General features: G+C 39.3%; 1 protein-coding gene across 1 annotated transcript; it reads right to left on the bottom strand.

Moving 5' to 3' along the window:
• Positions 1–925: 925 nt before the first annotated feature.
• TXNRD3 (thioredoxin reductase 3) lies at positions 926–19,876 on the bottom strand. The gene is made up of 16 exons (XM_062008298.1): positions 19,652–19,876; positions 14,070–14,130; positions 12,405–12,514; positions 12,122–12,232; positions 10,132–10,204; positions 9,586–9,705; positions 9,050–9,192; positions 7,513–7,628; positions 7,183–7,408; positions 6,850–6,942; positions 6,307–6,383; positions 5,302–5,458; positions 5,015–5,122; positions 4,032–4,127; positions 2,449–2,583; positions 926–2,161 (listed from the first exon to the last, which is right to left on the bottom strand). The coding sequence occupies exons 1-16, from the start codon at positions 19,775–19,777 to the stop codon at positions 2,099–2,101; spliced, it is 1,815 nt and encodes a 604-aa protein (XP_061864282.1). The 5' UTR covers positions 19,778–19,876; the 3' UTR covers positions 926–2,098.
• Between the last annotated feature and the right edge of the window lie 3,665 nt (positions 19,877–23,541).

The raw sequence follows: 23,541 nt of genomic DNA, 5'->3' as shown, positions 1-23,541 counted from the left end.
AGTTCAAATCTGAGTTGGAAATATGACTCAACAGTTACCAATAGTCAATTCAGGAAGTTATTATTCATTGACTTGTTTCCTCCTTCATTTCTTCTAAAACATGGCTACACAGGGTAAAGTTTGTCATTATCACTCAGTTTCTTACAATATAAAGCCTTGCAAGTGCTTTGTTGTTTCCTAAGCTTCATTTCAGCAGTCACACAAAGTCTGTAACATATTATCTACTACTAGACAATCCACCCTAATCTCCCCTGACTTTTTAAAACAGCTGAGTCTCTGGTTCACCCACTTCAACTTGGAGACTAAGGTGACTTCTACATTACCATTACACCTACTTCAAACTATGATACCTAGCCTAGCAAGAGGCAAGCTTTCAGGCATGCAACATTTTGTCAGTGCCATTCTTAAGGTCAGTGATGCAGAAGTGATAACAAACAGGTGATTCTAGCAAATATTTTTAGTAGAACAGAGCTTGCAGCGAAGCAACACCAGAAGCTCAGCAAGGCTCTTCAGTGTCAAGACGTTTTGCAGTACTAGTAGGCATCCACAGCAAAACCTCAAATTCTCCAAAAGCTGTCAGATTTGAACAGCAGCAAGATCTGTTCCTAACACTAGCTAGATTCTACTGAGCATCTTTCAGCTATGTTGCAGATAACACTACAATATACACATTTAGGATCTTCTGGACCACACAGAAGTGGTATAAAGTTGTGTTCTCAGCTTGAACAGAGAGGATTCTGCATACTGAAATAGAAGCATGTTAGATCTCTTGGGCAAGCCCCCACACATGGCAAGACAACTTGTTTCTCCATTTAAAAGATTACAGCACGTAGAAGTCTACAGATGTTTTAGCATTACACGTAATAATATAATTGAAGCATAATAAAGCATGTGACAACATAAACCATGAGGTCAGACACCAAAGTGCTTTATGTGTTGTTTATTGAACTTCAATTTCCACAGTACATCATAGATTAAATAGTTAAAAACTGTTGACTATCATACAGTGTTCAGAATAGTATTTCAAAACATCTAATTGGACAAAACTAAGAGCCAAACTCAAGCACAGTTCCTCCAGAGCAAAATGCTAGGAGTGGAAGAAAGCTTCAGAGTACTGACTGTACACACTACTACACAAAGCATGATAGCACACCAAGTCATTGCTCCAACACATGCTTCAAAGAGGAATTTCATACAATGCTTACTACCATCATGGGCAGGCACCTACTTTTTTAGTGGGACAGATTATTCTCAGTCTCTGCTCCTTTGAAACTCCAATAACTCCACACATAAGAGTAAAGACTCACAGTTTTGGGTTCTGTGATGTTTTACATTACAGAGCTGGAACCCAATCTGAAGTCAGCAGTACAGTCACAAACAGCAAGAGCAAATTAACAAAGTCTTGTGCTCATGCTCTTCAACCCCAATACACAAGATCCCCACAATTCAAATTATCTTTAAGACATGTCATCACTTGTGGTCAAATACCTATGAATTTGAACAACAGCAGTGTCTTACATTACTTTCAAGTTTTAGACTGGTCAAGATGGGAGACTAGTGCTTGAACTGCACTGCTCAACATTTCATCCAATTTGTGCTATCTTGCCTCAACTGAATATGCAATTAAGTAAAACAAAATGCATTAAAAAGATAAATCAGTCAACTGTAAACTGTTGGCAAGAATCATTCAATTATATATTTGTCCTCTATCTCAGGCATTTGTACAAGACACTGGAGCCTAGAAACATTAGCTTTAATTTGTGCAACTTAAGAATTTCCTTCAGGAGGAGTTCAGTCACTTGACTAGACAAAGCTCTCCCAACCATGCATGGCAGGCATCAGTTAGAGCTCACCTCACAGCGAGGTTAAGAGCCATAACATCAAAAAAAGCACCGTGGTGCTGATTCCAAGCAAAGTCAGGATTAGCAGTTCAAGATTTCCCTGCTGTATTACTGTTTCCATTTGCAACACTAAAGTGAGGAAGCCTCAGCTGCAGTACATACAGTGGTACTGATGCAAATGTTTATTTTGATGTATTAGAGCTTCCACAGAACTCAATGTGCACAACATGGAAACATGTAAAACAGCAGTTTTAACCTCAGCAGCCCCTTTGACTGATGTCTTGTCCTGAAGCTTTTGTAACATCCATCGTCGTGAACACCTGCAGAATCCAAAAGAACAGTTTGTTTACGGTGGCTCTGTACTATCTTTCACATGGTTATCGGTCTCCTTTGAAACAATAATAGATGTCTTTGAACTGTTACAATGGAAAACAAGTTGCAATGCTCAATTTATGATTTTCTATCACTCGTCAATATATTCCTGTTAGAAGTTAAGTAGTACTGACAAAATCTCAAAATACAATGTACTATTCTTTCCTTGCACTTAGGCAACCACCTTCAAAAGCAGGTTTTAAAAAAATCAAGCTATGCCTTCTCCATCCCTTACCTCTGCACAAGTTGGATGGATACCAATTGTTTCATCAAGTAATTCTTTGGTGAGACCACACTTTATTGCAGCAGCAAAACCTTGAGTGACTTCACCGGCATTAGGTCCAAGGACATGAAATCCTATCACACGATTCTTTAAGATAGGCGACAGCAAAACAGGAGTTAGTACTAGGTAAAGTTTAACCAAAGTCCTAGTAGGTAAATCCCACTACACTAAAACTGTTATGTAACCAGGTCAACAGCCAAGTTTAACTGAAAATGAACTACTCCAAGGAAGTAGTTTTGCAGTTTTTTGCAATCCATTACAACAAAATGAATCAAGTTTTAAAATGAGATTTAAAAATCACAGCACTAGTTCAAAGATACTGACCCTAAAACAACATAGATTCTAGTTCTGTCAGCTATTTTAATGATTTTATGGATGTACAGCACATTTAATATGGTCAGATTTAATATTGCTTTCCTACAAAGTCAGGTCAGGTAGAGCATCTGATTGCATCATTTGCTGAAAATCTCATACTGAAGAGCTTTACGGGCTTTTCCTCTTCCTCCCCAAGCAGTTAGCAAGAAGGAAAAGGAAAACGTTATAGACTTGAATTTTGAGCAAACTGACTGTAAAAAGATCTAGAGTGATGGCAGGAGGCTATAAAACCAACTTAAAAATGAGTGTAGTTTGTTTCTATTTGTTTCATTAATCACTTAATCCAGGGGAATGTAAACAATGTTTTAAAATGTTTTCCCAGGATGTTCCCATACCTTCAGAGATATCCCAGCCTAAGTCTGGCCATAAGTTAAAACTCCTCATAATAAGGGCAATTAAAAAAAATCCAAACAAATCACAACTAATTTACCTTACATTCTCCTTCAGCATCCTAGGAAAAAGCTTTTCACACAGAAATCTAAATGAAGTCCTTCCTTTCATTACATTCTTTTCATTTGGACTATTTCCAATGAGACTCCAATAAAAGCAGAACTTTGAACCTTTCTGCAATCTTTGAAAAACGCATTAGGTGGGCTAATAAAAAAAAGAAGTAAGCTTATTTCCTCTTAGCTTAAAAGTCATGCCATTTCTTCTCAAAGTAATTTTAAATACCAAAAAATATCTTATTTTTCTCTCACATAGTTTTTGGAGAAAATACCAGACAGCAACAAAAAGAATGTACTGACCACAAAAATTCCCAATTCTAGGACCAATCACATGTTTTCTAAGTTTCCAGTAAACATACAAAACTCAGCACTTTGCAAAAGGGCAAAAACCTCAAGGTCTAGAAACCTAAAGCAAGACATCAGACAGTATAGTTACTCAAAATCCACTTGGAAGAAAAACCCTGGCAAATTACTTGCCAAATCTATTCTTAAATAGGAACTTAGGATGAACTTTCATTGTGAAACTTATAACAGCTGTTATAACAAAAAAACCCCAATCAACGTTCTACAAATCAATTAGACTTTTTCAATCAGATACTTATGTTAATAGTAGAGCTGACCTTAGGTAGGTCAAATAAAAGATACTAGTCTTTTGCCTTGTCTAGAGGAATTTCAGGAATACATTCAGCTTACCTATTCCAGTTTGCTACTTACATTGTCATGTTTATTGCAGATAATCTTTGCATAACAAGTATTGTTATCTCTGCCTGGTACTGTCCATTCAAGTGGCCAGAACAAACTGTGATAAACCTGGGAGGATGACAAGAACATTACAGTTTGATGAATTAATTCAATCAGAATGCTACATTTTAATATATTATGAATAGGTGATTTGAACTAAAACCACTAGATTTTTATAACAGATAGAAGATTTTTGCTCCCATTGGCCTAAGCAGTCCATCTTCCTAAAGTCTCTCTGCAAAGGCCTGAATCAAACCATGTACCCCTGACTGAAATATTTTATTAAAACAGCAACAGCTATAAGACACAGCATTTTAAAATCATACTTTGACAAAGAGAAGTGCTTTAGTAGTAATAAAATAATATCTAGTTACTATAATTTTAAAACTATTCTGCAAACCAGTGAACACTAGAAGCAAAATAACGCCAAGCGTATTGAAAAGGCATAAGGTTAAATACAAGGCATGCAAAAAGCTTTAATGAAACTCTTCAGAGAGGTGCAGAATTCAGAAATTACCATAAAACATGGAAGTTACACCTGATATTACTACAGTCATAAGAAAAAAGTCAGGATGAAACTCATTCCCAATTCAAGTACAGCAAGAAGCAGAAGACAGTCAGATCATCCCACAGGTTGGGTAAACATCAGCAACAAGCCTTTAATTCACAATGAGAAGAAAACCACACCTACAGTTTTGTAACCTGAGTGTGGCCCCCTGAAACCAACCACTTCTCAGCAGTATGCAAATTGCTATGCATAATTCATAAGTCTAACAGTATTAAGTCCAGTTCTGAATTTCTGGGAGTCCTTTGTAACCAGATGAGAACACTTCCAAAGACCTATCTAGCTAACCTTCTAATCTCATTTTAACCCTAAGCCCAAGTGTAAAGCAGCAAGGTCTGAGAAAAAACACCATTCTCAAGCTACAAGTTAAACAAGTCTTGAGTGCTCTCACCTCCAAGTTTTGCTTCCCATATTCTTCTATGGCTCTTTCTTCAGGTAACCCACAGCTGCCATACTCTAAAGGAGTAAACACTGTCGTTGGTACATTGATATAGTCACACTAAAAGCAAAATAAAAAAAGGTTTAGACTATGGAAGTTCTATACAGTACATAGCAGGAAGAATTTCTTTAGCACTTTTATTTTTACACACCACTTTGGACACATCAATTCGTGTTACTTAAATTTTAAGGCAAAAAAAAGCACAGAAATAAGTTGAAGTTGTATTCTTGTAGCTTTACCTTTGTGGAGCTACCACCATAAAGCCTGCGGGCCAGCAGTTTCCCTGCTTGAATGGCCACTGGGGTAAGTTCAAGCTTTCCCTCTAGTATATCTCCAATAGCATAAACATAAGGCACATTGGTTTGTTCTTCATCATTTACAGGTACTTTCCCATTCCTTTCAAAGAAACAGAAAAGACAATAGAGTTGAGTATCATAATCTTCCTCAGAACTCAGCATTAACAGAGGGGAGAAGTTCTGCTATGAAGATGTTATTCTAACTACCAAGCACATTAAATCTGCTTATGCTTTTTACTTCAGCTGCAAACTCTTCTGAGTGTCAATTACCTTTGACTCTGACATAAGCCTGAAGTCAGTACTCAGTGGGCCAGTTTTGACCTGAGCAACAGCATGTGTCTGATGACAATGAAGTTATTTGGACATCTTTGGACCTAATGATCTTTTACATGATTATTCTACAGTTTGCAATAGGCATTTTCACCTATGGGGGGGAAAGAGCTGCAATATCATTCATCTGTTTAAATTGGTAAGTTAGCTGCTGCAAACCTAATCTTTGTTTTCTCCTGAACAACATAATCTTTCCTCTTCCTTTGCACCAGTTTTACACCAACACCAAGGAGAAACAAGTTAACCAAGAAAAAAATTAAATCTGTAGTAGTTTGCTGCCTCTCAAGCCGTAGCTTAAACTTGTCACATGAGTTAAATAAAACTTTTTACACAATATGAAATTGTGGTTTAAGCAAATTAAGCAAATCTTTGAAATCTATTCCTCACACATAGTGGCCAACAATTAGGTATTAACTCAATAGTTTTTACAAAATACATATTCAAGAAATGGAGTTAATGCACAACTACATTCAAGTCCAGGAGAAGAAAGGCTTTAAAAATTTGCATAATTGCCAGGTGTAAGTGAAGGATTAAAAAAACATCATTAGGTATTTTTAAAGCAGCAAAAAGAAAAAAAAAAGTCACCACATTCAGTGATTTGAATTGAGCAATACTCACTTTTCATTGATTTTGACACCAATGGTCTCTAATCCAATATTTCTGGTACATGCATCACGGCCAATGGCTATCAAAACCTAAAAGTCAACAAAATTAAATGCAATTATTTCATGCAAGAAAAACATAATTGGCATAACACTTCCTTTGGTCTCCTGACAAAAATACATGAGGCATTTGATTGAAAAAGGTTTTTTTCAAGAAGTCTTTGAAGAGCCACCAACAGTTCAGGCTCTTCCATGTGCAGCTTGTTCCAGAAACAGAAATAAACAGTAAAATATTAATATCAGAACAAAGCCGGAAACAACACTGTTCACATGAACCAAACTCCAGGTACACAAAGTTTCACCCAGTCTGCTGATAGGGCTCAAGTGAACAAGTGAAGATGAATATTAAATTTTCGTGTATTTTTTTTCTGCCAGTAATGCACATGAACAATTTTTCAAGCAAATTTTCCTTTACTTTTTCCCTGAACAACTTCTGTAGCATTTTAATACATTTTCATGTGCTGCTATATTCTGTTATTTGAAATCCAGAACTGCTTACAGTGTTATATTCTTCTTCAAAGATTGCTAGTCCCTCAGTAGACTTTGCTGTCACTTTGAGTCTTCCAGGCATGCCTTCCTCCAGCTGTTCAACCTGTATAAATATTTGTAAGCTTAGAATCACCTTAAGCAGCAGAGCTCACTTCAAATCCCAATAAATTGTCACTTCAAACCCTAATCTACTAATCTGTCGTTCAGCAGTAAAAAAATCCCCTTAACCTCACAAAATTTCTTCTTGTACAGAGTCAGAGCATGCCCACATAGTACATACATTCTACATAAGCTGTCTAAAGTGATTTTGCATGGAGAGAAGAAACCTACAGAAAGCACTTGCCTGAACAGGTACAAACTTCCTGATGAACTTTACGCCGTGTGTTTCCATGTGAGCACCTATTCTTTCTGCCATTTCCTGGTCAAAGCCCCGAAGAAGTATGGAACGCACCATCACTGTGACATCTAGACCTAGACCAGCAAGAAATCCTGCACACTCCAGGGCCACATAGGAAGCACCCACAACTAGAGTTTTGCCAGGGCAGTAAGGCAGAGAGAAGAGGTCATCACTAAAAAGAAAAGCAGCATAAGTTACAGGGTTCTTTGAATACAAGCTTGCTTGTCTTTGCAAATCCTAAAGCAAAGTTCAGTCTATTATGCCTTTTCATCTCACCTGGTAATACAGTATTCTTTATCTCCAGGGATACCTGGATATCTAGGCCTCTCTCCTGTTGCCAGGACAAAAGTCTCTGCTGTGTGATAGGTCACTTGTCCTTTTCTATTAGTTGCCTGTTTAGACACAGTTAATAAAGTCTTTATCATAGGAACAGGTTTTAAGATGAAATTTTAACAGGAGAATTACATCATTTTAAACACAGATTGATAGGAATCAGTAACAAGCAGTTTCAAACAAGAACTAATGCATTTAGAGAAGCCATGCAGGTTGCTGAAGATTAGGCTTAAATCAGACTATCAGGCCTTTCTCCCATTAGTTAGATCACTTAAGATTATTTATTCTTTGAATCCTCCTGCCCATTTCACCTCATTTAGATTGAATTGCTCATAACAACTTTACTTTCAAATTATCAAATGTCACCACAAATTAAGCCCTACTTGTGGTCTGTTTCCACTGAAGTCCAATATAATGCTAGTGACATCAATTAGTTCTTAGGCAAATGTAGATAAGGATAAAAAAAAAAGTATCCAGTTACATAATTTCAGAGGGCCTAAGAACTCATCTTTAAATGAATTCAAACTCATTTAACCTCTAGAGACCCTCAGTCCTGCGAGACTTCACCTTGCCAGGGCCTCTTTCAAAACCTGACATTCATTTGTGCTCTTTAGTTATTTTCCAACACAGATGATGGGAAACTTCACCCCTATCAAATCATCAGGAAATGTAGTAATTCAAGTTGAAATGGATCTCAGGAGACCATCTAGTCCAACCTCCCACTGAAAGTCTTTCTGTTCTAGTACATTTCTACACTAAGGACACCTCTGTAGATGACCTGGACACTAGAACAGTTGGTAGATGAGGTAAACTGAGCATACTACTGCCTTCTCAGTGCTAGCTTCTTAGTTTAAAACACATGTAGCTCAACCTTCATAAGCTCATATTGAAAACAGACAATTACATGCAGTGAACCAAACAATTGTCTTCAATATGTACTTCTAAGTTATTTACAATATGCTACAATATGATCCCTTACAGCAAGACTGCTAGCACACAATTTGTTTTGCAAAACTGACAGTTTAATTCTTACTCTGATACAGCACAAGGTTCTAGCAGCACTGTTATGCAAGTGCTTACTCTGAATTTAACTTCAATAGTTTTTATGCTTTAGTATGAAGGTTTTACAAGCAGCAAATTTATACAGCTAAAGCAATTTTCCCCCTCCTTCTCACTCAGGCCATTGACGTTGGTTATGAAATTAGCAACTGAGATCACCTCACTCTATTCATGCAAGACATAAGTCTACAGATACCCACATTACTCTTAGATAACAGTTACTTGGTTTGCAAAACACTGTGGCATGTACTAAAGTACAATAACGATTTGAATCAATAACCTATTTCACAAATGAGTTTTCAACTTCAGTTGACTTAGGCTGCTAAAATCAAGATGAAGCCTCTTCCTTGGTGTATTTTAAAAGGCTGTTTGAGAACACGAGTTTTCCCTCCCAACTGAATGTTTTAAACACAGCACATACCTTAATTTTGTGTGGTTCAACAAATTCTCCATAAGAATTGAGGTATGTCACAGACTTCTCTCTTAAGGACACTCGGTAGCCCCAGTTTAAAGAACCAATGTAGTTTTGAATTGCTTCTACCATGACCTCCCAGTTGTGTTTAACTGAAACATGACATTAATTTCATGTTTAAAGAAATTAAAGTGCAGTGAACTCTAAAGAAAAACTTAAGTTTTGTTCATTGTATTATAATTAGTAATGAGGATATATATTGAAGTCTTGTTCTACTATGCTAACATTTACCTGATTTGTTGCTATCTGAAATAAGCCCATTCCAGAAGTTCATTTCAGTTCTATTAATTTCAGATAACATAGGGAACAAAACACAGCTTTCAGTCCTAAAGGTTTCTATGACTAAAGAAAGAGGACGCCTTCTGATTAACCTACAAAAACTACTGAACTCTGCCTCTTGTTTATTAAGTACAAAGTGTAAGAACAATCTTAAGCTCAGAGTCTCATCTGTACAGCACCTTGGTCTGAGGTCTGTTCTTACTAACCTTGTTCTTCATATTGCCACCCGTATTTCCTTGAATCTTGGAGAGCCTGACCCAGAAGTGCTGCTTGATGCATTAGCTTCTTAGGAATGCAACCTACATTTACACATGTGCCACCAAGCCCTGAGATGGAAAGAATCACATTATTACCTGTGTGCAAAGGATATTTGTGTTTTTCCCAACGTGTGCTATAGTCACACAAATAAGAGGTTAGTTGACCCATTGAACCAAGAAGGGTATAGTGTGCTGTCTTAAATAGACCCAGGATACTTGCTCCAGAGTGCTTCAGATTTTAGTCAAGTAAGCAAGGTGAAAAGCCCAGAGTTTCTAGAGTTTAGCATCACCTATTCTGTGGAATTTGAAATATGCATTTGTTTGAAATCTTAGCTATGAAAGCATATTCATACCCTGACTAAACTAACCAGCTTCTTCGGTATCTAAATTTCAGAATCACATGAATTCAGTCACAATTTCTAAGAATACAAATTCACAGTATCCACAAATCACCGTCACTCAAACATCAAAAAACACAAGTTAACAGAAACTTACCCCACGAGGTTCCAAGTGGTGTTGGAACAACATAATCTAATACCATTACTTTCTTTCCCAAAGTAGCAGCTTCCTGTAAAGGCAGAGACACAGCTAGCATTACTAAACTTTTGTCTGACTGGGAAAGCCTGTCCATTCACTTACAGTCATGATATACTTAGCACTGGTTGCTTTGCTGGTTAGTCTCATATCATATAGGACTCCACCACCTCCTTTATTAGACCAAAACAGAAATCCTTCAAAACTATTACTTTCTTCCAGACTTTGAAGAGATACTTCAGTGCTGCATCCAATTCATCCTATTCATCCTGTTCATCCAATTCATCCTGTTCAGTGCTGCATCCAATTCATCCTACACTGTCAAAAGGCATGGTCTGATGGGGCTATGACAGGCTTATCAGCCTACAATCCTCTTCTACCACACCCAAAGAAATATCTACACTGTTACTTCTTTTCCTTCAGGGGAGCAGGACTGACTAGTCATGTTCATGAATGAAAAAAATAAAAGAGAGAAACTGAGACATTAATAAACTGGAGACAGTTCATTGCAGGATTGCCAGGATGCTCAGGGAGCTGGCGCACATGCACTATGAGAAGGGTAAGGGAACCTGACACATCCAGCCTGGAGAAAAGGTTGATTTGGATGGGGAACAACAACTTTCCAATATCCATGAAGAGGTCACTAAGATGACTGTGCCAGGCTAATCACACAGGCAAACAGTGGAGGGACAAAAGACAGTGTCTGTAAGTTGAAACCAGAGGTTTTCAGACTGGATACAAGGAACTTTCACACCATGAACACACTCAAAACAGTGAAACAGGTTTCACAGAAAGGCTAATGCCAACTCTACCCCTGGCTATTTTCAAGACCCAAGCGGAGGAGATCCTGCATAATCTTGTTTGACTCCACAAGTGATCCTGCTTAGAGCAGGAGCTTAAGACTAGACATCCTCCTAATGTCCATTCCAACCTGGATAGAGTATCTTAGGATTATTCAAGAAATTACCAGGCATTTGATTGGATCCACCCATTGTTTGATCTCTCAAAGGCTTAAAACAAATATCTAGGTGCCTGAAATCTGTTTACAAAGACCTGCAGAGTTTTTGCAATGCTGGCTCAAACAAGGTTTAGCTAGCTATCTTGTATTCTGTGAATACCTGACCTCTTCTGCACTGAACAGCTTGGTCATTATCACCATGTTTAAAACTTACATCCCAGAAGACATTGTGAGGACAGATCTGGAGCATTTTAAAAATGCCCAATTGGCCAGTTGAAGAATTCAGTTGTCACCATAAATATAATACAGGCAGAAGAAGGAGATGCATGCTTAAGTGTATTGTTTTACAGCAATCAAGGCTGACGGGAATAACATTACTATGTCCAGATCATAAACTGATGGTTAGGATACCTGGCTGAGAGGCAGGAAGTGTGTGTTGAAATCCCTCTGGTAGAAGAGAAAATTGGATGCACACCATAGGTCCTGAGGCACTCTGAACAAGAGCTAATTATTTAAGTAGCACAGAATCTCTATTTCCATTTCTAAAAAAGTATTTAGAAAGAACTAAAGACTGAACTTGTTCCTTGAAAGAGCTTTCCATCTGAAAGAGCTTCATTTTAGATGACTAGTGATCCTGAATCCTAAACAGTCAAAAGCTCTTCAAGAGTAGCCTTTAAGTTTTCCAGATCACTGTTTGCGTTAAAATGCTTGTGTGCTACACATGAAGAGGAAATACTTAAAACTTTTGGTTCCACTCGCAGCCAGGAACGTAAACCCTGTTATTAGGATTGAGACCTCAATACACATTGTCTAGAAATTGGTCACAAATCATGATCTCCTGAGCACGCACGTTACTAGACCACTACTGATTCATCAAGTTGAATGGTAACAATCATCAATATGTAGACTGTTTTATATCATTACGATTATTAGACTAACCTTTGAAGAAGTTTCACATACAACCTGTTCTTTAATGCAACATTCATGTCATACCTTGGAACACGCAAGTCCACCTGAACCACCACCAATAATAATGAGGTCATAATCATAGGGTTCCACATCTTTATCCCCAAGAAGTTTCTGCAGTGATCCATCTTGATAAGCCTGGGAGAGGAAAAATAATCAATTTACCACACACATTTCTGAGCAAACAAAACTTGAACAACAATCTTTTGTGTCCTAGATATGGTCTACTATGTCACACAATTTCATTATGATCAAGAAGCAAATTTGCTCAGTCTTGTTTACTTCCAGTTGATTTTTAAAGAAAAGTTACCTGGTATGTTGAATCACAGCCACCTATGTGAGTTCCATTCACAAATACATTAGGCACTGTCCTCTGATTAGTTAGCTCTGCTAACACTTGCTGAATACTGGGTCCATCCTCTAAGATTAAAAGAAACAGGTATATTTTAGAACAACTTTTTAAGGAGGGAACTTTTAAAACAACCTGTGTATTAGAGGTTTGGACTGCAACATATTGTAGGCCTGCCAAGAAAATTCTAATCGAAGTATCACATCTGTAGATTTCCTGAACATAAGTTTCCAAAAACTGCTCCTGAAATGAGCATGCTTAAATACTGAGGATAAATTTGTGCTCCAAACCATAATTCTACAAATAGAGTAATGGAGTAATGTTGAAGCAGTAAGAGTTTAGTCCTTGCATTCCCTGGATTCTTATCATTCTCTTCCTGAGAGTGTTATACTGGTCCTACACAAAAATTCTTTTTCAGATCTCTCAGGAGATAATACAGACAGTTTTATTTTCATCAGAATGGTCTGGCTTTGGAATGTGTTCTGTGTGAGTACACACAGTTCTGCCCAGCAGCTTTGTGTTATGAGAATATAAGGATTGAAAGAACGAACATGCTCTTCTACTTCACTTAAACCTACCTTCAGAATTTCTACCCACCACACTGTCTTAAACCTTCCAATTGTAAGATTATAATCGCCTGATCTGTCATGTGACTCAGCAGTACCTACACACTAGCTCAGTTTGGATCTCTAAGCAGATGTCTATCAGTAAATGTGTCAATCAGAATTTACAGTAGTCACTTTGACTAAAGACTTCTTTGTCCAAAACCATATCTGTTTAGGATCAGTAATAAGAACAACTACAAGGGAATACGTTATTAATTAGGAGAAATTCCAGAAAAAGACTGGGCATTGTACTTTGTGTATCTTAGTGTGTAACTGCTTCACAGTATCACAACTTTAATAAAAAGTAAAAACAAATAAGAAGAAATGCTACAGATCAATAAGTACATATATATTTTTCTAAAACACTCCTTAGGCACAAACACTTCAAAAAAGCACTGGAAATTAAGTTTTGTACAGAAAAAAAGTAATACACATTCAACAGCTTACCAACAGTACAATTAAGAGTTTATCAAGAATTATTTTATAGACTACTTGTTCTTAAAGCTACATTAAAAGTTACATGCATCATGTACATATATACATAAGGCACCACAGATGTACTAAAACTAAAGCAACTTAGACTGTTTTCTTTAAGAGTCCCAATCTTGAGCTAGCAACAGTCAAGATACTGAAATTTACCCTTCCTTTCAATGACTCAGCAACTTCCCCTATGAAGGTCACCCATATATCAAGTAAAACATTAACTATTCTTCTAAAGCCACAAAAGAACCTGAGGTAGATGAAAAGTACTACATGCTTTCTCCCCAAAAGAAATCAAAACATCTCACATCCTCTGTCAGTTTATGATTTATACAGTGAGAATCAAAGCCTTTAGTTCTATTAAAAACACATCCTGTATAAAAATCTACATTGAAGCCCATTTGCTTTTATTTATCTTTGCATATATTAACATTTATTTTAATTGTTTTCTATATCCTCCAATTAGTTCTAGACAGCTTCAGTAATCATGTAGTCACCCACTTTTAGTTACATGAAGCAGCACATAATATATTCTACTTACCAGTTACATCAAGTTCCAAAGCGTAATAATCCACCCTCAGAGAACGAAAGAGTTCTTTCACCTGCAATAGTAACAGACACAATGCCAGTGCAAAGGCTTCAGAAGACACCTCCCACAGCTCAGAATAAACTGATTGTTGTACAAACACAGGTCTGTTCCAAAGGCTTTGCTCTACATGGCTTTGGAAAGCTTGGTACTTCTATGACTTGTATGTTCCTCACTTAAAGTCAGGCTATTTAACGGCACTCAGGTTAGCATCCTGCATCACAGCAACCCTCTAGTACAAGTTCATTAGCTTAATTTTATATATAATTTGCTTAGCTGTGGACTTCCCCATCCCTGACAGATACCAAAAGCCAGGAGAATAGCTGCCTTTAGTGGAAGGAGATAATATGCAAACCAAAACACTGCCAAATCAATGCAAAAAAAGAAAGCATGTTCTAAAGAGTGGCAGAATAGGCGATAATCTTTAAGTGTCCTCAGCACTAGGACAGCTCATGGCTACCACAGTTTATGGTTTAAAATAGTCGTGTTTAAATAAACAGTTGACTACCTCGAGAACGAAGAGAAGCAGAACTCAGAAAGAAGAGAATAAGAACTAATGGTCTTGAATTGCATCAAGAGATTGCCATTAAGACTTCAGAAGAGTTTTTTCCTAATAGCAAGACCATGGAACACAATGCTTAGGTAGGTGACAATTGTCACCAGCGAGTGGCTTCAGAGTACAACATTTGTTTGAAATATAGCTTCTCCCACCCTGAGGCAAGGGACAAGACCAGATGATCTCATGATTTTTTTTTCGAGTTCTGATTTTTAGATTGCTGCTTAACAACATCTGTCACAGCCTCCAGGTTCAGGTAGGAGTAGTTCTGACTTGTTTGCTGTTGTTTCACTAAATCAATCATACCTTGCTTGAGTTTAGTACCACAGTGTAGCAGTCACATTTTTAACCTTTTAAATCATTATTGTCTATTACCCACAGCAAGCATTCTGAACACATTTGGTCATTAAAAAGCTGAGATAAGGGATCACTAGAACATGTCCTAGAGACAAGTTTCATATATCCAAAGTCAGCAATAGATAAAAGAACACTACTTACAAGCTTGGTCTTAATATCCTAAACAACTTAGTTGAGCACTGTCTATTCCAGTTCTGAATATCTAACAAGGACAGAGAAACCAGCACCTCTGGCCTCTGCCAATGTTTGACCATCATCACAGGAAAGATGTTCCACTTTATCTCATTGGAGTGCCTCTCATTACAACTTGTATTTATTGGCCCTTGTTCTTTCACTTTGACAACTCTGGTTATCCTCCCACTTCTATCTGAAGACAACTACTAAAATCCCTCCTTAGTCTTCTCAAAGTTGAGCAAACTGAGCTCCTACACACATCCCATGCCTCAGTCATTTAACCATCCACATGGCCCTAAACTTTTGTCCTAAACTCACTGTTACTTCAGGCTTGCTTACTCGAATGACTATGGCTACAGACCAAATGAAAGGGAAAACAGTGAAACTGTCACAAACCTTCCACTCTGCAATTGCTGCTACAAAGTCCAAGCTAAACGCCACAGAACATCTAAAAGGCAAAGTTAAAGAGATCACTACTATGAAGTAAATAATCTGGAAGGAAGTCTCAAAATTAGCTACTTGGATGCTGATACAGTTTGCAGCAAAGCAGCAGAGTACAGACAAGTTTTCACTACCTTGTTTTTTTGTTTGGTCGATTTTTTTTTAAATGCTAAAACATTCCAACAGCAACTGATAGAGGGGAGGACAAGGCAGAGAACATTAGTCGAACAAGAGAGAATTATGTTCCAGAAAGGACAGATTTAAGGCAATGCATTTAAGCAACCATTATTCTCTACATATATATTCTCTATATATATGTAGTATAGGGGGAAAAAAAAAATAAATCACACAACAAAACAAAACAGACAAATGTCAGCATCCTGATTAGAAACAGCTATTGCACTTTAGACTTAAGTATAAATATGATAGTTGTGTTGTACTAATGAAACAAAGTAACAAGTAGCATCAATTACGAAACTTCCAATGCAGGCAAGAGATAATAGAGTATTTCAGTCTGGAAAAGAAAATGATTAGGAAGAGTAGAAAGATAAGGTACACTAATCATGAGTAACATCTAGATAAGGTGATCGGGAAATGATTCTGAGAAATACTCACTTGAGCAAACAGCAACAATTGTCATTTGCCACCAGAAAACAATTTTGAAATGAAAGGGAAGTAAGTCTCCATAAAATACACAAAACCAGAGAACATACTGCCACCTGACATTGTAAAAGCTAAAAATTAAAAGGTGATCTAAAGAGCTATTAAAGCAATTAATGAAATAAAGATCCACTGAAAACTTAATCCAGTAAGACTAATGCAAAGTCAGGTCAAGAAATTCCTGAGCTACACAGTACTGGAAACTTCAGTGGCATACTGGGAAATTTCCTTCTTTATGCCCCAATCCTAAAAACGTAATTTCTCCAACAAGGGTCTAGAACAGGATACTAAGTTGCATGGTCACCAATACAATCATTCACTTCACTTCCAATGCAGTGGTCTCATTTACCTATGAAATTATTCCAGTTTTCACAAAGAGACATTAAACCGTAGATAATTTCTCTGAAACTGAGAAATTGGTCTAACACTTTAGAAAACTCTCCCTGCTTTCTGTCATTAGAGTAGCTAAGCAGGTTTGAGATAAACTTGCATATGGTCAAGTTAAGCAATACTGGTGTGTCCTAGGTCTGCTGTTCCACATATAAGCTAAACTGACCAGAAATCCCCATGGACACAGAATGCAACTGGTAACAGTGTAACATGTAACTAGATTATCAGGCAATTTCTATGCAGTCATAGTTGTTGCCTTGCAAACAATTTCAATATATCACTGACTTGGAAATTTCATGTGAAAACTTTGTGATTTCTTTATGCATTTCTACCTTATTTAAGTCTTTTCAGGGTGGTAAGCAATTAAAGAACAGTCAAGTTCAGTTACAACAAGGAAGTAATTCTAATACCAACCTCTCTCTGCTACTGCCTTGCTAATGCAATTGAAAAATAAATCGCATTTGCCAAAAAACTGCGCAATTGCCTAGTCATGCTACTAGCTAAACTGAACAGAATCAGCTACTCGATTCGTTTAGAGAATTTATCTGCAGTTCTTTTCTGAAGGAAATCACAATCTTGATTTTCTTCCATCATGGCTATCTCCATTGGGAAGAGATTTCCTCCGACTCCCCAAATTAGGTCCTTTTAAAGCGCGAGTGTTCTCTTCACTAGTGCTAAACATCAACAGTTATTAAATTAATCCTACCAAAAGCACACTGCTAACAACCATCCACAGTAAGAGACAGACACTGTGCACACTATTCATATCCATCTAAGAACTCAAAACTATGTGATTACAGGCTAAGTACCCAAGCAGTAACTACACTTCCAAATGATATCCACTTCATTAATTCTACAGACTAGATCAACTAGCAAGAATGCTGCATTACCCATGTTCTCCCATCCCTTTCACTATTTCCTAAGTCTTTGGTAGGAGGGAATGTTATACTGCTGCAGGTATTTCTGTTTTATCACTTCACATTTAAAGTGTGGCTTCCTTCTCTCAGAAGCTTTTTGCTTCTAGTTCCCTTTCTGCAATATATACCTATTCTACATGTTTCCTTCGTTATGTTATTACTCCCCTCTGTCCCAAGCAGAAAAGTATGCCAAAGAAATCTGCCTACTAGAGCAACCAGCTCTACCTTGTGCTGCCTCGCCCTGCCCTGTTTCCCTCAAGTTTATCACTTGTTCCATCACAAAGACTCATATGGGGTCTTTCAACTCTCCTTCCTAGAAAGGGCCATGAGATAAGGCCTTCCTTCTCATAATATTCATTCTTCCCCTTTCCAAGACAATGAGAGTAATATTTCTCATATCTGTTTGTTCCCCTGAAGTAAGTAATCCTGGCTAAAGGAGAAGCTCTGAACAAATGCAGGAGTAAACATCAACCTAGAAATTAATTACCGGACTACAACCAGGTCTATTTTCCCCTTAATTTCCTTGTGTTAGTCCAGTCTCGCTGCATCACCAGAAATAGACGAAAGAAAAGGCTGTAAGGTTTAAAGTTACCATGCCACTGTATGACCTCAAAACCACTGGACTGGACACCATGTCTACCATCACTTAGGCAATCATGATCACTAAAAGCACACAAAGCAATACAGAGAGGTACAACTAAGTTTTTCCTCAATGGGTAGCCCTGAAGTTCACAACTACAGGATTTCCCCTCAACAGACCATAACATTTTTGTCAACTGGACTAGACTCAAGTAAAGATGCCCATCTCTCACTTGCTAAAACTTTTACTGAGTAAGTTGGTAAGTAACTGCTAGGAAGATTTGAGCTGCCTACTACGCTACACTATCTTTCTGCCAAAGCATTCTTAGAGACAAGGTGTTTGTTTTGCTTAGCCTTTCTTACAGAGAGCTTCCTTTCCCAAAACCTCAATTAAGCTGTGAGATAGGATGTATTCATTTAATTCTTCTATAAGTCATAATATTTCCTTCCATGCAAGAAATACTGGAACTAAATCTAATCAATACATGCAAGTGCAGCTTCTAAATGTTTTCTTGGTTGTCAGTTCCACTGAGGCACACCAAGACTCAGTCCCACAATTCCACTTACGTTTTCCCACCATGGTCAGAACAAATATGGTATTATAAAGTTTAACTGACATTTCATAACATGCTCTTTGTAACTATCCATGAATCACAATGCCTACAAACACACAGATTGGGTATGGGCTATGAGTATATGTTGTTCCTACCACAGAGTTCTAATGAAGATCCGGCTTTCTTCTTTATTGACTCTAGTTCACTATTTACAGTTACCCTGTGATAGTGATGCATAACCAGGACTAAAAAGATGTTTTCATTGAAACACCACATTTCACCACTAGTGATTTTCTTCTGAAACACACACTATGGCCAGCATTTAGAACTCACACTCTTGCTGTACATTCAACCTTTTCCCTCAAGTTTAGAAAGAGCGGAACACTTAAAACTTATTTCTCCTCAGAGATGCAACTTCACCCAAGCTGAACATCAACGTGGTGCTCAAACTTTCAGTAAGACAGCAACACAACCACCACCAGCACATATTCATCCCAACCCACAAGGCAAAGGGAAAGAACTACTGAGGATGCCAGTTAGGATCTTTGCCTCATTTCAAGCCTAATAAAGGAGTTTCCAAGAGGGACTAGCCAGTGCTTAACTTCAGTGGGACGGATACAGTGTCACCGCTGTAATCCCCGAATCCCAAGGGTGCCGCCACTAGCAGCAGCATCCCCACACGGCCCGCTTTCCGCCCCTCTTCCCCTTGCGCACTTCCCCCGGCCGGGGCGGGCCGCCGGGAGTGCGAACGGGCGCCCTGGGGGCAGATCCCTCCCGGCCCGCCGCGGGGCCGCGCCAGGTCGGCGAGGCGAGGGAGGCGGCTCCCCGAGCCCCCGTTCCGGCGGCTGCCGGCCGGAGGAGAGGGGCCCAGAGGGGAGCGTGCTAAGGTAACTCCCGCCGCCGCCTCACCTTATTGCAGTACGGGCAATAGCTCTTGCTGAAGATCATGACGCGGTGAGAGGCGATGAGGGTCCGCACGCGGAGCTTCAGGCCATCCCAGTCCGGGAGCCGGGTCTGTCCCGGCGGCGGCGGCATGGCGAGGCCGAGGCACTGATACCCAGTCGCGCAGGGAGCACCCGCCTCACCCCGGCGGCAGCGACGCGTGCCCAACACCCTCACTGACCCGCAGCCTCACCCCCGCCTTCCGGAGCAGGGAAGGTGACGAGCCGGACCGACCTATAGACAGAGAGGAGAGGGGGTAGAAAAATGACAAAGATTGCTTTCGGTCTTATCTTCTAGCCACACGTGCCATGAATCGTTGTAAAATAATTAAACAGTACTTTTATATCAGAGTTATGGTAATTACTATCTACCTAAAGGTGATGTAGAGAAGGATAAACTTGCATTTTCTTAAGCCGCCCCTCCCCTCTGAGAGGGTATGTGGCATAACCCGGGAGGCGGGAGCGCGCATGCGCGGCGGGCGTCGAGCAGCCCTGGTGGCGGGAGGGTAGTGTCGGCAGTGGGCTGTTCGGGGCGGTGGCTGCTCGCCTCGGCTTACGCGGCGCCTGCGGGCCCTCCAACGGCACGGGAGGGCAAATAGTCTCCGGCGAGGGCACACGGGAGTGGGGGCTGTCCCGGGGACTCGTGCGCCCTTCTCCCGCCTCTCCTTCCCACCCCACGGAGCGCTCGGTGCCGAGCTTGCGGCCATCGCCCCGTGTCCCGGCGTGGAACAGACACTCGCAGCGGGGGCCGAGGGCGCCGGTCGTGTCCGCTCTCGGTGCCCTATAAACTAGGAAGAGGATGCTGAAGCATCTGTTTGTCATCACACGCTTCTCTCATTTGATTATTCCAACGATCATAGAAATTGTCAGGGCTGGAAGGTGGGAGGGAATGTTGTGCTGTACAGTGGGAAGAGTCTGTATCAGGGCATAGCAGAGGAATCTGGTTAGTCCCTGGCTTTGGTGGGATTTTGGCCAGGAGTGGTGGGCTGCATGCTGAGGTCCCAAGAACCTGGTCATCTTCCTCAGAGCACACCATCATTTGCTGATTGCAGCGGCAGCTTTCTGCAAACAATTGAAAGGTTATCCTGGTTTAATATCTAAGAAAGAAATCAAACCCTACCAGCTTCTGAGTGACAGGAATCATTTTGCATAAGTGAAGAAAGCGCAGAGGCAGAGCAAGTTAATACAGTTCAGTAAGAGTTTTGTAACAAAGCAGGTAATAAAGTCCAGTGCTGTCTCCCACGCCTGGCACAGACCAGCCCGACTGCTATTTAGTAATGCTAAAAATAATCACATATAAAAGCTGTAATGGTACCAGTGATGAAAATGGGCCTGGTGGGAGACAGCTGAATTAACTTGCCTAATTCTTTCCCATCACGTGCGTCTGTGGTGTTCACTGCCCAGTGAGCTTGAAAAAATGTGTATTACATTTATTTGAATGTTGCCGATGGAAGAGTTCTAGACTGTTTATACACTCCCCACTGAGAAAAATCTAAGCTTTGCAGCCTCTGATTTCAGTATTGGCGTGTAGGAAAGTCAATATGGTACCTGCAGCTACTAAGGTGTGACGCAACAGGCAGAGACCCAGAGCTATACACTGGCCTTCAGTAGTCCAGCCAAAGCTGCTTGTTTGGCTCCTAGCTTTGACTAATTGTTCTCCCTCCTCCTCAAACCCCTTTTACCTGATGAGAAACATTATTACCCTTACTATTGTTACAAGAATTAGTATCACAAGCTCAAGGGTTTGTGTCATTGGTATGTTTTCGCATTGAACTTGGCATCCATCAGCTCCAGAAAGATTAGAGAATGTGATGAATACTCAAAATAGCTTTTTTTCTCTTGAAACGCTCAACACTGATGGCAATATGCCAAGTCTCATGAGGAATAAAACGTCCAAGGCAAATTAGGCCACTAGAGGTTTGTTTTTCCCTTTTGTCCTTTCTCTGCTGTTGGTTATTATTATAACCTTATTATTACCTTAGTGCAAAAATGAAGTTTTAAACTAAACTAAAAGAGGATAGACTCAAACTAGATATAAGGAAGATGGGTTGTCCAGGAAGGCAGTAAATGACCCATTCCTGGAAACATTCAAGGTTAGGTTGATACTGGGATCTGAGTAGCCTGATGTAGTTGAAGATGTTCCTACGGTAGGATAGTATTAGATGATCTTTAAAGGTCCCTTCCAACCCAAACCATTCTATCATTCTATGAAGAATGGATGAGGAGGATGTCAACTCAGAACACAAATGGAAGGTCTGGAAGCACTGTCATGGTAATATCTTGCTTAGCTTTGCTTGCCTCAAAGCTGAGGTGGAGAAGAGAACAGGGAGGTAAGGTCTTGCTATGTTGGAGTCACTGTTGACTGAAAGAAAAGGAAAGGATTGAACTCTGTAGTAAGAAGAAGAGGGAAAACAACTGCTCAGCTGTAGAGAGGAAGAGACTGCCACATTAATATCCTACCTATGCACCTCAATAGCTTATAATAGCTCTATTATTATTAACAGTACAGGCCTTTAATCTGTTTTCTGTGGGTTTTTTTCTCCCTCAGAATACCAGATTGTATGCAGCATTCAAGACTGTGCTCTTCGGGTGTGCTGGGGATAGATGTAGGAGGTTGACTAGGGCTCTTTGGGCAACCATTCCACTGCCTAGGAGACTATGCTGAAGTGTTAGAAACAGCAGAAGTGTTGCAAACACTTCTGAGTGAAGTGATTTGCAGGAAGATTTTCTGAGGAAGACGCAAGTGGCTTGTGGAAAGAACCAGGAAACTGTTTTAAACATATGAGTGTGAAAGACTTGTTTAATAAAGATTTAAGCGTGCTTGAACTGTGACTTCCTGCAAGCCAGTCAGCAGCTATACAAACAGTCTATAAGATGACAGTAAGCTTCCCCACCTTCCTCATGAAAGGCCTTGGTCTGCACTCTCTAATGTCAACAGCTAGAATAAAAGCAACTGGTCTTATTAAGACAGTCTTTTCATATGCATTACTCACCTTAGTCTGAGGATTAGTAAAAACCAAACCACATAAAACAGTTCTTAATCATGTAGCATAACATGCCATGGGAAGGCATCCAGGTAGAAACTGTTAGGGAAAGCTTATGAATAGAATAGAATAGAATAGAATAGAGTAGAGTAGAATAGAATAGAATAGAATAGAATAGAATAGAGTAGAATAGAATAGAATAGAATAGAATAGAATAGAATAGAATAGAATAGAATAGAATAGAATAGAATAGAATAGAATGCAATACAGTATGCACCGTCTCCACAGCTCTTGTATGGCAGTAAAAGGCTCTTAGAATCAGAAAGGTTTGATCCCATATTTAAAAGTTAAAAGCCACATACCATTCTGAAAAACTTGGAGTAAGACAGTCTCTGCCATAAACAAAAAGCTCCAAAAGACAAATTGACACAGACAGCATATGTTGGAAATATTTCTAATTGAAGTTGTTTTCAAGAGGATATTTGGAGGAAGGTGCAAATAAGCTGGTAGACAAACCAAACCAAACCAGGGAGCTGTTCTAAACATGACTGTGAAAACATTTAGCCATCTTTTAATCTGAAATAAAATTAATGTGTCACCTGGGCTTGCTCCCATTCCTGGGGTGCATTCAATAGCTATGGGCCTAAATGCTGCTGAAGAGACTTGATTAAACAGTGAAGAATAGCCCAACAGCTCACCCCCAGCCACATCCCTTTGTTTTCTGACTCAGTGTTCATGTCACAGCACAGGAAAGGAAAGAGCATGACCTATATCCAGCTTTATATTCCATTGCAGATCTGCCTGTTGGCCTCTTTTATAGCCAAAATGTTGTAACACAGCTAAGAACAAGTAGAGAATGAGATTAAGAAGGTGA

This window comes from Colius striatus, chromosome 15, assembly GCF_028858725.1.
Source record: "Colius striatus isolate bColStr4 chromosome 15, bColStr4.1.hap1, whole genome shotgun sequence".
NCBI classification, from domain to species: Eukaryota; Metazoa; Chordata; class Aves; order Coliiformes; family Coliidae; genus Colius; species Colius striatus.
This window is presented reverse-complemented; position numbering and strand designations above follow the sequence as displayed.

Coding starts and splice junctions, on each gene's coding strand:
- TXNRD3 (XM_062008298.1), bottom strand. CDS start 19,777: ATGCCGCCGCCGCCGGGACAGACCCGGCTCCCGGACTGGGATGGCCTG. Junction 7,629..9,049: donor TTGAACCACACAAAATTAAG/GTATGTGCTGTG, acceptor GTGTCTAAACAG/GCAACTAATAGAAAAGGACA. Junction 6,943..7,182: donor GGAAGTTTGTACCTGTTCAG/GCAAGTGCTTTC, acceptor ATATTTATACAG/GTTGAACAGCTGGAGGAAGG.